General features: G+C 34.2%; 1 protein-coding gene across 1 annotated transcript in view; it reads left to right on the top strand.

Annotated features, from left to right (window-relative positions):
- The window catches only part of ACTR6 (ARP6 actin-related protein 6 homolog (yeast)), a 21,886-nt gene extending 6,724 nt beyond the window's left edge, over window positions 1–15,162 (top strand). The window contains exons 2-6 of the mRNA XM_008588782.1: window positions 5,128–5,226; window positions 5,322–5,400; window positions 10,372–10,543; window positions 12,367–12,505; window positions 14,879–15,162. Of these exons, the coding sequence (XP_008587004.1) occupies window positions 5,128–5,226; window positions 5,322–5,400; window positions 10,372–10,543; window positions 12,367–12,505; window positions 14,879–15,008 (619 nt within the window). The 3' untranslated portion in view covers window positions 15,009–15,162. The remainder of the gene's footprint in view (window positions 1–5,127; window positions 5,227–5,321; window positions 5,401–10,371; window positions 10,544–12,366; window positions 12,506–14,878) is intronic.
- Window positions 15,163–16,231: the final 1,069 nt, after the last annotated feature.

The raw sequence follows: 16,231 nt of genomic DNA, 5'->3' as shown, positions 1-16,231 counted from the left end.
GTATGTGGGATCCGAACCCTCGGGCGGGAGCGCCGCTGCGCTTCCCAAGCGGCGCACCATCCAGTGCGCCACCGGGCCGGCCCCGACATTTGTTGCTTTTTAATAGTTGTAAATTGGTCGATTGTGGGAGAGGGCGATGCTGGGGACCGTCTATTCTGCCATCTTGTTCGGAAGTCCCTACATTAACTTTGGATAGGATGATACTTTCAGTATCTCTTTGCTCTCTATGTGCTATGTGAAAAAATAAGTGGATCTATATTTCTTCAACCTTTCCTTCCTCCTCCACTTCCTTTATTTTGTCAGTTGTTTCATTACTATTTTTTAACCACCTTTTTTTTTTTTTTTTTTTTTTGGCAGCTGGCCTGTACAGGGATCCGAACCTGTGGCCTTGGTGTTATAAGGCTGTGCTCTAACCAACTGAGCTAATGGGCCAGCCCTTAACAGCTCTATTGAGATATAATTCATATACCATAGAATTTAGCCATTTAAAGTATACATTTTCAGTGGTGTTTAGTGTATACATCTATCACCACAATGAATTTCAGAATATTTTCATTAAAAAAAAAAAGAAACTTACTGCCCTTAGCCATTACCTCCAGTCCTCATCCCCTCTAGCCTTAGTACTTTTTAAATAATTTTTTAATTTTGAAATAATTACAGACTCAGGAAATTGCAAGAATAGTACATAGAGTCCTGTGTATCCTTACTGACATCTTGTATGTGTAGTGCAATATCAAAAAAATGAAATTGGGCCAGCCCGTGGCTCACTCGGGAGAGTGCAGTGCTGATAACACCAAGGCCCCGGGTTCGGATCCCACATAGGGATGGCCGGTTCGCTCACTGGCTGAGTGTGGTGCTGACAACACCAAGTCAAGGGTTAAGATCCCCTTACCGGTCATCTTTAAAAAAAAAAAAAAAAAAGAAATTGACACTGATTATACAATACTGTTAACTAGACCACAGACTATATTCAGTTTTCACGAGTTTTTAGGTGCATTTATTCATGTAGGTGTATACTCAGTCCAGTGCACTTTTATCCCATGTATAACCTTGTGTAATCACCGTCACGATTAAGATATAGAAACTTTGTGTTGTTGCATCACCACAAAGGAACTCCTATGAGGGTACTTCAAAAAAACTCATGGAAAGATTTGTATTATCTTTTAATTCTATTTTTCCGTGAAGTTTTTCAAGTACCCTTGTGTATTTGCTCCCCCACTCCCATCAGTGTCCCCTGGCAACTGCTAATCTGCTTTCCATCTCTATATTTTTGTTATTTTGAGAGTATTACAAAAACAGAATCATATAGCCTTTGGAGACTGACTTTTCCCTTTAAGCATAATGCTGTACTGTTCCTTTTTTTTTTTGTCGGCTGGTTGGTACGGGGCTCTGAATCCTTGACCTCTGTGTTCTAACACTGTGCTCTAACCAACTGAGCTAACAGGCCAGCCTCCATTTCTTCTTAATTATTGAGATTTATAACATTTACATGCTACTTTTTACTATAGTTAAATCTTTCTTGCCTTGCTTATAGATTCATTCTAAAAATAGTAAACAGCAAAAAATAGTAAATAAATAAATGAAACAAAATAAAAATAGTAAACTCATAAATAAAATTTACAACCTTATGATTATACAAATGTTATTCACTGTAGAACCAAATAAAATTGCACTCAGTATCATTAAGTTTAGATATTTAGTTCCCTACCCCAGTCACTTAGAAGGAGCAAATTAGAAAAGAAGAGAAGGTTGAGACAGGTGAGAACATTAACCAAAACCCAGGCAATTTGGGTCCAGAGCCTATACACTTAACCACTTCTCCATTCTGAATGATAAAAATTATATATTTAAAAAATCAAGTCTGTTGAACTTCAACTTTGAAGAGAACAAGTTGGCAAGAATAGCTAGAAATATTTATAAAAAAGAATAGAGGAAGAAGACTTTCTAGTAGAAGATAAAAAAATTTAAAACTATGATAATTAAATTAAGGTGATACTTGTATGCAAAGGAACTGACAGATCACTGAGACTGAATAGTTAATCCTGAACCAAACAGTATATGTAAAAAAGAGAAAATAATATATATTATAGAAAGCATCAGAAACCAATGAGAAGGGGATTAATTATTCAGGAAAGGATACAGAGAAAGTTGGCTATTTGGAGAAAAAGCAAAATTTTACTTTGCTTCATATGTGAAAGTACAGTTCAAATAGATTTAAGACAAATATTAAAATATGCATGTATTGAAACAACACACTACCACACAAATATGTACAAGAATGTTAAAATGAAAAATTAAATAAAAAAAACCACACCAGAAAATATGTAACTGAGTCGCTAAGCATAAGAATAATGGAAGTAGGCCAGCCCGTGGCTCACTCGGTAGAGTGCAGTGCTGATAACAAGAAGGCCACGGGTTCGGATCCTGTATAGGGATGGTCGGTTTGCTCACTGGCTGAGCGTGGTGCTGACGACACCAAGCCAAGGGTTGAGATCCCCTTACCAGTCATCTTTTTTTTTTACGTGGTGCTGACAACACCAAGCCAAGGGTTGAGATCCCCTTACCGGTCATCTTTTTTTTTTATTAAAAAAAAAAAAAGGAATAATGGAAGAAATAACAAAGGATATATTTTCCTACATACAACTTTTTTTTTTGGCAGCTGGCCAGTACAGGGATCCAAACCCTTGACGTTAGTGTTATCAACACTGTAAATTTTTTTTAAAACTTTATGTACAGAGCTGGTTGTCACCTCTCCCAGGGTGACGGAGACGGAGACACAAAGGATTACTCAAAGCCCATTTCTCCAGAGCAGTGAGAGGCCTGAAGCTGTTATACCCAGGAATAATTCTTTCAGGAGAAGAAAGATCCCAGGAATAGCCCCGAATCAGGTTTTCTCTCCGTTTTTATTCTCCAGGCAAGAAAGTTACAGAAAAGGAACATAGGTGGTTACCAAAAGAACAATGAGATAATCGTCGTACTTTCCCATCATAAGGTTTAGCTGCACCAAGGACATCTGCCCTTAGAGCAAGCATTTATGCTGTCTTACAATTTTTTTTATCTACAACAGAGACTTTAGTCCTGGGAAAGTTTTCTGTTTTTCCCAAGCTTAGCATTTCTATGTGCAATTCTAAAAAGTTAGGCGATTCCTTAAACTACAGGGCTGTGGCCATGCTAAAACTACCTTTGCTTTATTAATGTTGGTATCTTCCACACTGGTTAAAGCACAGCCTTACAACACCAAGTTATATTGAGTTCAGATCCCTGTACTGGCCAGCTGTCATAAATAAAGAAATGAAGGAAGGGAGGAAAGAAAAGAAAGAAAGAAATCAACCAGCCTACCTTATGTACATTAAAAGCCTGTGTAGACAAAACTGAGTAAACATAAACTTGAGAAATAAATTGAAACAAATATGCTGCACTGTTGTTATCTTTAATATATTAGCAGCACTTATCAATTCATAAGAAAAACTGCCTCAGTATAAAATGTTTAAATGCTTCTCAGAAAAGTGGTCATTGTCACAAATATATCATTCTTAGGGAGTTACATACAGTTAAGGGATCCAAATGGATAATTCTTTTTGTTAAAATATTAAACATAAAAATGTTAAACTCCTGTAGTCATCAGAGATTCAATTTTGCACATATTTATGGAGTATTTAGGATCTTGAGATACATGATGAACAAAACAGACAAGAATTCTTCCTTGTGGCACTTACTTAGTAGAGAAAATACCAATTAAAATACCATTTTGGGGGCTGGCCATTTACTCAGTTGATTAAAACATGGTGCTGATAACACCAAGGTCCCTGTACCAGCCAGCCGCCAAAATAAATTAATTTTTTTTAAAGTATCATTTTTATAATCCTAATAGTTTTTTTTCAAAAAATGATGTTGCAGATTTGTTACATGGACACTCCTATTAGATGCTGATCATAGCATAACTTGAAATAACTTTTCTAGTAAACAATTTGGCATATACCAAGAGACTAAAAATATTTGATATTCTGTGTGCCAGAGTATGAATAAGTAATGAGGTAATCAGAGATATAGATAAAAATACCTTGTATATTGTATTGATTCCAAATTGTACTTCTTTTCCACATTTTAATCTCTGAAATTGGGATGAATCTTCTAATCCTTGATACCTTAGAATTATCATTGTTTAATTAGCATTTTCTTTTCATCGGTACAATGGTGTATCGTAGAGACGATGAAATATGGTATATAATGATGTTAATTATAGAGAGAAAGATAGAAACAATAATGGTTTTTATTTATTGAGAACAGAGATTATGGCAAACACTTTACATGTATTATTAGAGTCATTTACTTCTTACATCTCTGATAAATAGATGGTCGTCTTACCTTTTTAGGGTTGAAGAGATTGAGTCCCAAAGAGACAAAATAACTTGGCTACTAAGTTGTGATTCAAACCTAGGTATCTTGACTCCAAAATCCAGTTAATGAACACACAAGTATCCTTCCTCCCTGATCTAAACTTTCAACATTAGGAACATTGATAAATAAGTTTAATAAATCCATCTGATCGACTATTATAAGGCTGTAAAAAAATCATATTTTTAAAGAATATGTAATAATAGCATAAGAAAATGTTCATGAGATAATGTTTAGTTGAAAACATAGAAAGTAAGTATGTACTACAGAATAAAATCTATGTGCACAGAAAAATATTCAAAGGAAATAACCTCACATTATTGTTTGTTTTTTAAACATCTGTATTTTCTACAACTACATTAAGCCTGTGTTTTCTCTGATGCATTCATCAAATATTTATCAGACATCTTTTATGTGCTAGGTACTGTGTCTTGACTCGCATACTTTCATAATGAGAAAAGAAAGTACAGAGAGTTAAGGCACTGTAACAGGAATCTGTTCAGAGTAAATTGGACCAGTGCCTGCCCTCAGAGGAAAAATGTGGGGATTAAATAAGATAATGGAAATAAGAGTGTTCTACAAAGTTAAAAATATTTTACACATTCAAGAATTTAATATTACAAAAAACCCAGTTACGTGAATATTTAATTCCAGAAAAAAATACTTTAAATGATAATTATGTTATATTTAAATTTTTTCCATTTCAAATTTTACAATTTTTATTTCTATTAGGCAGCTACATGTTATGGATGAAACACATGTGATTAATCAAGTAAAAGAAGATGTATGCTATGTATCTCAGGATTTTTATAGAGACATGGATATTGCAAAGTATGTATAATGGTAATGTAACAATTGAAAAGTTGATGCTTGGGTGATGTTACACATAGTTAAAATATTTCATAAATCTCTACTTTGTTTTCCAGGTTGAAAGGAGAAGAAAATACAGTAATGATAGATTATGTTTTGCCTGACTTCAGTACAATTAAAAAGGGCTTTTGTAAGGTATTTAAAAAAATTATTAATGCTATTTCTTCAAATGACCACCAGTCAGATTTGAAAAGCATTTCACATCCAGCTGGCATTGGCAGGATCTTAGGGAGTTGTTGATGACTTCCTTCCTGGTGATCATTTCTACAGGCACAAGTATAAGTCTGATTAATAAAATTTATTTAGGAAAAGAACTGTCAGCCAAATGAGAGCACTTGGGACAGATCTGCAGATAAACTATCATATTACGGTTAACCTATTTCTGTTTACTTAAGAAAATGTGTTTAGATCCAGTTAAGAGTGCTCGCTTTGGCAGCACACATACTAAAATTGGAACGATACAGAGAAGATAAGCATAGCCCTTCGCAAGGATGACACACAAATCCATGAAATGTTCCATGTTTAATAATAATAATAAAAAAATCCTGTTGTGAAAATTATTATAGCTGGCCCAGGGCCAAATTTTATTCATGTTTGGTCTGATATGATCAGCTTAGTTGAACAGGGCAAAATCCAATGTACTTTTAAAGTGTTGGGAAACAGTATATCTTGGATATCAAAATAAGATAATTTCTGTTTGTCTTTCATTGGTTCAGGTAGTTCTGTGTTTGGGTAAATATGAAGTTCTTCTAGTTACTGGCTTGATGTTGGGAAGTTAAAAATCTATGGTGAGAAACTAGAGCACATTTGCACAAGGAGACATTTATGATAATAGTCACTGCAATGCACTTTAAAATAGTGAAAGGCTGCCTGCTTAGCTCATTTGGTTAGAGTGCAGTGTTATATCACCAAGGTCAAGGGTTCGGATCCCCGTACCAGCCTGCCACCAAAAAAAATAAAATAGTGAAAAATTGAGAACAGCCTAAATATCCACTAATGGATTCTTTACTTTGACAGTGTTAAAATTTATACTTTATTCACAATCCATGTTAAATCATGTATGTATCATATTATTAACAATTTTTAATATTTAAAAAGTTATATTTTGTTTTTATATTAGGATTAATCCTATAATGTGTTATTTTGAGTTTAATACTTGATTAACTTGTCTTCACTGTGCCTGATATGCAACAACTTTGACGAGAGCTAATAAATATTTATGAAATTAGAAAAACAATACTACAGAAAATGAAAAGTATATTTATTTGAGAGCCTTTATACTTAGAATATTATTAAAACTTAGACTTTGATAGTTTATTCAAAAATTTTTTAAATGCTTGCGGGAAAGTTGTAACCTTGACTTGTTAGTGATAGTGATAGTAACAATAACAAAATAAGGTCTATAATACCAATACTGATTACAACTGACAGAAATCACAGTTTTATTTCTTGTCAGAAAGAGGTGATAGTTTATTCAAAAATTTTTTAAATGCTTGCGGGAAAGTTGTAACCTTGACTTGTTAGTGCTAGTGATAGTAACAATAACAAAATAAGGTCTATAATACCAATACTGATTACAACTGACAGAAATCACAGTTTTATTTCTTGTCAGAAAGAGGATGCCTACTAAAGTGTATCCTTGACTGACCTCAATTGATAAAATTGCCCTCATCATTAATGATTACCACTTTCTGCAGAGCCATTATAATACAAACTGATCATGTCTTTAATGGTACCAGAACTGAATTTATTATGGCTGTGCAGTAATCATGACCTGCATTGATTAAAGTAGCAACTTGCGGAGGTCCTTATGAATTCCTTTATTTGTCTATGTTTAAAACAAAAATCCTTTTGGAATAATGCTGTTAAAAACAGAAACTATTGGTACTTCCAGGTTACATATTAACAATTAATGGCTCTAGTGCTAACATTCAACAAGGATATCTAGTTCTGGCTCTTTCCCTTAGATATTTGATCCTGGGTAAGTCAATCAACACACAAAAATCAGTAGCATTTCTATTCACCAATAGTGAACAAGCAGAAAGAGAAATCAAGAAAGCCTGCCCATTCACAATAGCCGCCAAAAAAATAAAATACCTAGGAATTGAACTAACTAAGGATGTGAAAAATCTCTATAACGAGAACTATAAACCACTCCTGAGAGAAATTAGAGAGGATACAAGAAGATGGAAAGACATCCCATGCTCCTGGATTGGAAGAATCAATATAGTGAAAATGACTATACTACCCAAAGTAATATACAAATTCAATGCAATCCCCATCAAAATTCCAATGACATTTCTCTCAGAAATGGAAAGAACTATACAGTCATTTATCTGGAATAACAAAAGACCAAGAATAGCCAAAGCAACGCTGAGCAAAAAAAAATAAAGCTGGAGGTATTACTCTACCTGACTTTAAACTATACTACAAAGCCACAATAACCAAAACAGCATGGTACTGGTACAAAAACAGAGACACTGATCAATGGAATAGAACAGAACACCCAGAAATCAACCCACGCACTTACTGCCATTTGATCTTCGACAAAGGCACCAAGCCTATTCACTGGGGTCAGGACTCCCTCTTCAGCAAAGGGTGCTGGGATAACTGGATATCCATATGCAGGAGATTGAAACTAGACCCATACCTCTCACCATGTACTAAAATCAACTCAAAATGGATCAAGGATTTAAATATACACCCCGAAACAATAAAACTTATTAAAGAAAACATAGGAGAAACCCTTCAGCAAATAGGGCTGGGCACAGACTTCATGAATATGTCCCCAAAAGCACGGGCAACCAAAGGAAAAATAAACAAATGGGACTATATCAAACTAAAAAGCCTCTGCACAGCAAAAGAAACAATTAACAGAGCTAAAAGACAACCAACAGAGTGGGAGAAAATATTTGCAAAATACACATCCAACAAAGGACTAATATCCAGAATATATAAAGAACTCAAACAACTTTACAAGAAAAAAACAAGCAACCCAATCAAAAAATGGGCAAAAGAACTAAGTAAGCATTTCTCTAAAGAAGATATGCAAATGGCCAACAGTCATATGAAAAAATGCTCAACATCACTCAGCATCCAGGAAATGCAAATCAAAACCATAATAATCATATACATTGTATATTGACAAAATAAAAATTAAAAAAAATAATAATAATAAAATAAAATAAAATAAAAAAAAAACAATTAATGGCTCTAGTGCTAACATTCAACAAGGATATCTAGTTCTGGCTCTTTCCCTTAGATATTTGATCCTGGGTAAGTCACATGATGCTCTTCTGTAAATCAAGGTTATAAACTAGATAACCTCTAATATTTTGTCAACTGAAATTCTCTATATTTGCATCATCTCAGGTTATTTTGAGTGTTGACCAAATGAGGTATATTCCTTAAATTCAAGCCAATTTTAGTTAGTTAGTTTGTTTGTTTTAAAGATGGCCAGTAAGGGGATCTTAACCCTTGACTTGGTGTTGTCAGCACCACGCTCTCCCAAGTGAGCTAACCGGCCATCCCTATATAGGGATCCGAACCTGTGGCCTTGGTGTTATCAGCACTGGACTCTCCCAAGTGAGCCACAGGCCGGCCCCTAAGCCAATGTTAGTTTTAAATGAAATTGTATATTTATAGGAAATATTTTCTTTTCTGTCTGAGAAGGAAGAATACTTCTGTGAGTAATACTTGTTCTTCCTAAAGTATTGTGAAAATTGTGTAACTTTCAGTATATTTTTATTTAAAAACAGTGTTTTGAGTATAAAGTACCTAAATGATGGAAATGTGAATCATTGATATCCAGATTAAAAGTGGCAATATAGTGGAAAGAATATTGTGTATGTGTTTGGGGTTATTTATGAATGACCTTGATCAAGTCCTGTAACCTTACTGACCCCAGTTGCGTCATAAATAAAAGAACATGCTTGTCTTTTAGGGTTATGTGAAAGTTCAGTGAGAAAATGTATGTAAAATACCTTATACAATGATCGTCATGTTGTTGGCTATATTCTGTGCTAGGTAGTAGATATTTAATGATGAACAGTATAGGCTATGAAAGATAATATAGGGTGATATCCTGTGCAGGATAATATAGTCCATTTCATTTAAAGGGTCCTTTTATTTGGGAGTATAATAAAATCTGAATAGAGAATAGATAACTGATTATATTAAGGAACTTATAATATTCTTTATATACATTACTCTTTAGTAATAAATTATTAATATTTCTTTTTATATATTTAAAGTATTTTTATGTCTGTATAAAGGATTGGTATATACTCTGTTAGGAAAACTGCATATTTAAGTCAAGTGAAATGAATGTCTATCACTGAATCTAGAAGAGCTGATGATCCTTTGCAAAATTGAGAGGGACCATTATTTTAATGATGTAGAATGTTGTTGAAGGAGATTATTTTTTCTGGACCCTTCAGGAACACAGCTCACAGAATGGGTGGGTTAGCAGAAAATTAATAGCAAAAGAATATGAGTTATAGTTTAAAGTTTGTATTTGTTATACATAGGCCTCACACCCAGTTGGCATTGTAAGGTAATTTCATGGATAAAGGCGTATATTTGCTTAAATCGTTTGGAAACTGATTTTTGAATAGAGATTGAATAAATAGTAAAGAAATTTTAAAATGTAGGAGCTTTGCACAAGGGAAAGGGAAAATCCTAACAGAATAGAGCCACAATATCCAGTAAACATCTAAAGCAGGAGAGTGAAAGTAGTGGTAGAAACACAAGCAATAGTAAATGTTTTTTTATTTAGAATATGTTCTTGGTTTTCTAGAAATTGAAATCAGTGTACCATTACATGTAGATTATGAAGTCGTCCCCTCCAACCCCATTATCCTTTTCTTTCTATCTTAAAATGTGTGGAATAAAGCTGCCAGATTATCTTTGAGGGAATAGCCATGTTAGAGTCAGTCAGTATTTGTGTGATTTTGGCAACAAGAGAAGGCCACATTTTTCTAAGTTTTGAGAATCCTGAATCTTCTAAGAACATTGTTAATATATTAGTATTACGTATTACTAAATATTATTAGTCATGTTATCTAGATAATGTAGCTTAAAGTTTTTATCTTATTTTTCTTTAAGCCAAGGGAAGAGATGGTGTTGAGTGGAAAATATAAATCTGGGGAACAAATTCTTCGTCTGGCTAATGAGAGATTTGCTGTTCCAGAAATACTCTTTAATCCTTCTGATATAGGCATTCAAGAAATGGGAATTCCAGAAGCTATTGTCTATTCAATTCAGAATTTACCTGAAGGTACATAAATATTTACAGTAAATTGTTGAAAAATAATGATATTTTAAAAAAATCATAAGCTCTATGAACCTGCTTTTTTCTAAGTAATTTCAGAGAGATGGTGAGTCTGTTTTCTTTGCAGAGATTTCCAGATCCTATAATGCAGTTAAATAATTCTTCCTTGATTCATCCTGTGTTATAAATTTGATGTAGGAAATGTTATTATGGTCCATTTAAATGAAGAAATTTATCTCTCCATGAGTATTATATTTCCATATTCATTTTAGAAGTTTTTTTTTTTTTTTTTTTTTTTGTCCTTTTTGAGACCGGCCGCACCGCGCTCAGCCAGTGAGCGCTGTGAGCACACCGGCCATCCCTATATAGGATCTGAACCCGCAGCGGGAGCCGCACTCTCCCAAGTGCGCCACGGGCTCGGCCCCATTTTAGAAGTTTTAATTTAACCCAAATCTGTGCAAAATAGAAATTTATAATTTAACAATTTAATGGTTTTCAGCTATTGATGGGACTGATTTATTCTTCGTTATACATTCATGCATTACTTAATGACAGGGATACGTTCTGAGAAATGCGTCATTAGGTGATTGCTTCATTGATGAACATCACAGAGTGTACACAAACCTCGATAATATAACCTACTGCACACCTAGGCTATCTGGTATAGCCTATTGCTCCAACCACTGTCATCAATGTGGTCTATCATTGACTGAAACATCATTTTGCGGCATGTGACTGTATTGAGACTAACATACAGGATTAGTGAGGTTGGAGTATGGTGCTTCATAGTGAGTTCTGGGTTCCCCTGAAGCATGATTTAAGTAAATAATGTTCTAGAGTTTTAGAGTAGTTTATATCTTGTCTTCCTAGTTCATAAGGAATAGTCTAGGCATTGGAGAAAATCTAGCACATGCAATGTGCTTCCTTTCATTAAAAAAAAAAAAAAAAGGATGAAAAAGTAACATAATAAAAAAAGTCACATAATGCTATTACCGTAACATAATTATTTTACAACTATTATTTCACAGCTATTTTCATATTAATTTCACATTTTGTATGAAATTGCAGTTATGATGTATACGGTATCTCATGTTACACTGCTTTAATGTCATGGCGTGAGGCTCAATGTCATTATAAGGGAACTCTGTACTTGTTTTGGTAAACAGAAGCATTTAGGTGGGATGGACAATACCTATTAATTCCTGATGGATTTCTCAGTGGTGGATTGTAGGTTTTTAATATTGGCTAACTGTACAGCACTTAATGTTTGCCATTATGTAACTTTAATGAGGGTTCACACTTAGATCCTTCCTTTAAATATTATTATGGATTGTGAGTGCTTTTCACTGTCTAAGGTAATAATTGCACAATAGATATGTCTGTCTCAATGAGACAACATGGAAATTTGGAGTGACAAGTTACAACGTCATGAAAGACCTTCCTTTCATCTTTAACAGTAGTTTGCAATCTCAGCCTACAGCAAGACTGCCTCCATTGCAGGGAAAAATGATAATTATATCAAATATCTGCTAACTAGAATGTTACTCATTTATATACAGCTTGCATGTGTTACGTAGTGGTTCAGGCAACTCACTGTAGCTTTTTCTTTTCAAGATCTTGGAGGTCATATTTCATTCTGTTTAATGATTCTATTTGTATAAACTCTAACCTTATTACAAATCTTAGAATGGACCTTAAAAATTGTAGTTTCCCAACCAGTAACTGTAATCCTTAATGGCTTTTTATCTAATCCTATCTTTCGAGAAAGATTAGTAAACAGATTTTCTAATGCCTTTTTTCTTCCCTTTCTCCTTTTTCTTCTTCTAAAGAAATGCAGCCGCATTTTTTTAAGAACATTGTTTTGACAGGAGGAAATTCCCTTTTCCCAGGATTTAGGGATCGGGTTTACTCAGAAGTTCGATGTCTCACTCCAACAGATTATGATGTTTCTGTTGTGCTGCCTGAAAAGTAAGCATTGGTTTATATAGAAACAAAACACGGAAGCTATAGGAAGACTTGAGTTTAAAGCCTGGTTCTAACATGTTAGTAGGTTTATTTCACCTGTTGAATCCCCATTTTCCTTCTCTCAGGAATTGAAATGATAAACCTTACATTTCAGTGAATTAAATTGGATGAAGTGTAAAGACCTGCCATGATGTTTGGTACATAAAGGATGCTCAGTTAACATAGGATCACTTCCATATAGTAAATCAGTCCTCATTCCTAAGACATTTTTATAGGCAAAGCAATAAAAAAAAATCCATTTGATTTATCTGAGACATGTCATTTCTTTATAGTTTCTATCAAGAATAGAAATTTAAGAATTGAGGGTTGGCTAGTTACTCAGAGCATGGTGCTTTAACACCAATGTCAAGGGTTTGGATCCCTGTATGGGCCAGCAGCCAAAAAAACAAATAAACCTCCCCACCCCACCCCAAATAATCCATATACACACAAGAATCGAACCATTAAGATAAGTTATGTCAATTCATAAGGTGTTTGGGAATTTTGTTAGTTCAAAACTTTTATGTCTGGGCCGGCCTGTGGCTCACTCGGGAGAGTGCGGTGCTGATAACACCAAGGCCACGGGTTTGGATCCCTATATAGGGATGGCCAATGAGCTCACTTCAGAGAGCGTGGTGCTGACAACACCAAGTCAAGGGTTAGGATCCCCTTACTGGTCATCTTTAAAAAAAAAAAAAATTATGTCTAGCCCCTACCCTGTTTTATGAGAAAAATCAGATAGCATAATTTCCACTTTAGTGGTAAAAAAAAAATTAAGGTAGAATTTTAGAGCTGTAAGAAGGGCTTACAGATCATCCTGTTCAACATTTGTACTTTTTTGGCTGGCCAGTTAACTGATTTGGTTAGAGTGCAGCCTTGCAACACCAAGGTCATGGGTTTGGATCCCCGTACTGGCCAGCCACAAAAACAACAAAAGTCCTACTTTGTACATAAAGAAACAAGGGCTCGTGACTTGGCAAATGCCTTACAATGAGTTAATAGCAGTGGCCAGATTAAAACCCAGTTCTTTTAACCTTGAATCAGGAGTTTTTACCAAAGTACATGTCTAACTAACCCACCCCTAGTGTTAGTGGCAGAGTTGCAAACAAGACCCCACATACCTGACTCTTAATTCTAGAGTTTTGTTTTAAAGGTAAAGTAGAATTTTTCAAGATCTGTAGCAGTTAATGGAAGGCCCTCATCTGTATCTCTTTATTTTATAGCTGTCAGGTAAAAGAATAAACCATTTTTAAACAATTGGAGTGATATCAGCATTAATGTTCACATACTCTTTAGAGTACAAAGCACATTGGATTTTTATTCTGCGTGCACACATTACAGGCCAAGGGATCCACAGAAATAGGTTTAATTCTTTTATTCACTAAATCTTTATTATGCATCCACAACTTCTATATACATAGCTTTTTGCGGGGGAGTGAGGGTTGGCTGGCTGGTTCTGGGATCTGAACCCTTGACCTTGGTGTTATAACACCATGCTCTAAAGCTATATGTATATGTATATGTGTGTGTATGTGTGTGTATATATATGTAGTTTTACAAAAGTCTAGGAAATGTAATAAACTCAATAAGGAAACATTTATTGATTAACTTTTTTTTATTACCTTTTTCAGATTTGAAACTGAATTGGAGGAAAGGAACAGTAGAAATAGAATTAAGTCGTAACACAAAGTATAATCTTGGTTGTAGATAGCAAAACCAAACTAAATGTTTTATCTGCTCAGATTTTACGTATTGACTGAGTTCTACCATGTCATTGTTTATCATGCACTGTGTTTTCTAAATGTTTTCATTTATTAGAGGCAACAAAGTGTAGCAGCAAAAGCACAGACTGTGAAAACAGTTCTGGGCTAAATCCTAGTTTCAGGCTAAATTATAGTTTTAGACTTAACCTTTCTGAAGCTCATTTTCCAAATATATAAAATGTGAGTATATAATAGCTATTTTATGGGTTGCTGTGAGAAAAAATGAGAGGACATATCTTTACCATACACAGAATTTAGACTGTTACGACAACATTTTTTCCTTTTAGGCATCTTTTGATCTTTTGCTTGTATTCTTATTTTTTCATTAGAAGTAGAGGGTCGATAAATTCATGGCATAGGAAAAAAGGAACACTTACTATTTTGTAGTGGTGACCAAGGTTCCTTTTTTTTTTTAGTTTGCTCTACTATGTGAACATGCTTATTTCTACACCTTAATGATTATCTGTTAAATTAAGTTGTGTAGAGTTTGCCACATTTTACTTAGTAAATATTGTTTCAGACATTTCAGTTCTGTAAAATCGTCTAGGTTCATTTACTTTACCTTTATTTTCAGCCCAATTACTTATGCCTGGGAAGGTGGAAAATTGATATCAGAAAACGATGATTTTGAAGATATGGTGGTAACAAGAGAAGATTATGAAGAAAATGGACACAGCATCTGTGAAGAGAAATTTGATATCTAAAAAACATTTCTGAATGAAAGTCTTGACTGGTTGTGACTGAAAGGTTTAATTTCAATTTTCTTTTCGAAGTAGGTTAAGGACCTGTGTTGCCTTTCATCCTAAGATAAAGTCTTGAACTTATGTAAATACTTGATCCATTCCTAATTTTTTTTTTTTTTTTGGTGGCTGGCCTGTAAGGGGATCTGAACCCTTGACCTTGAGCTTTTGAGCCAACCAGTTGTTTATTTTCAAAGGCTTCTTAGCTAGTTTATTGCAGTAAATATTTTCATTTGGGAGCTATGCTATTATAATAATGCTTATGCTATTTCTGAGAAAGCACAAACTTAACTCCTTCATTGTTGAGTTTTCCTTAGTTTTTTGTGACCTTTCTTTTTTTTTTTTTGCTGGCTGGTACAGGGATTGAAACTTAGACCTTGGTGATGTTATCATATCAGCACCATTATCTCACTAGCTTTTTGTGTGACGTTGACTAGGAATTGGCCGAAGTGTTTTCAGGCTGATATGATTTTTCTCTTTTAGGACTAAGTATTTTATTTAGAATTGTTATTGTTATTTATATATATTATAGTTGGAAAGACTAATCTTATGCATATATGATGTTTATTTATTTAGAGTACATTTAAAAGTGGGGAGACTAAAGCCAATGCAATAAAGATTTTTTGGTCACTACTATGTTGGCAGAAACGTATTATTTCACTCATAAAAGTACTCTACTGTGTTTTAGGTTGGAAGTAAATTTGAAATTAACTCAGGGTTGCTCAAAAACCCTTGATACAAATGTTAATGTTTTGTTTTAAAGTCTCTTATATGATTCACAATAAACATATTAAGATGTTAAAGGCTTTGGTTTTCCAGTTTAAGGAACCAGCTGACAGTGATATTAATGAATGGATCAGGTAGGCCTTTTGACTGCAAGTAGTAGAAACTCATTTGAGGTATCTTCAACAAAACAAAATTTAGCAGGGCAGAGGATAGTTCATGAAATCTAAGAAAAAGCTAGGCCAACAGCCTTAGGAAGGATAAAAACCAGGGTAACTTTAGGGATCTGTTAGAAACTGATGTTAGAGCTCTGCCATCAAAATATCTGAGCTCCTATATTTTCAGTTTTATGTCATTGTACTCATGAATCAAATTCCTAGCCTTCTTTTGACCACACCTGGGATAATGCCCCTATCCCATAGCTTGAGGGGCTTTGACAGACCTGCTAAAATTGAGATGTAAAG

The sequence above is a fragment of the Galeopterus variegatus genome, unplaced genomic scaffold, assembly GCF_000696425.1.
Source record: "Galeopterus variegatus unplaced genomic scaffold, G_variegatus-3.0.2 Scaffold5031, whole genome shotgun sequence".
NCBI lineage: Eukaryota > Metazoa > Chordata > Mammalia > Dermoptera > Cynocephalidae > Galeopterus > Galeopterus variegatus.
The sequence above is the reverse complement of the archived record's forward strand: the minus strand, read 5'-3'. Positions and strand labels throughout refer to the sequence as shown.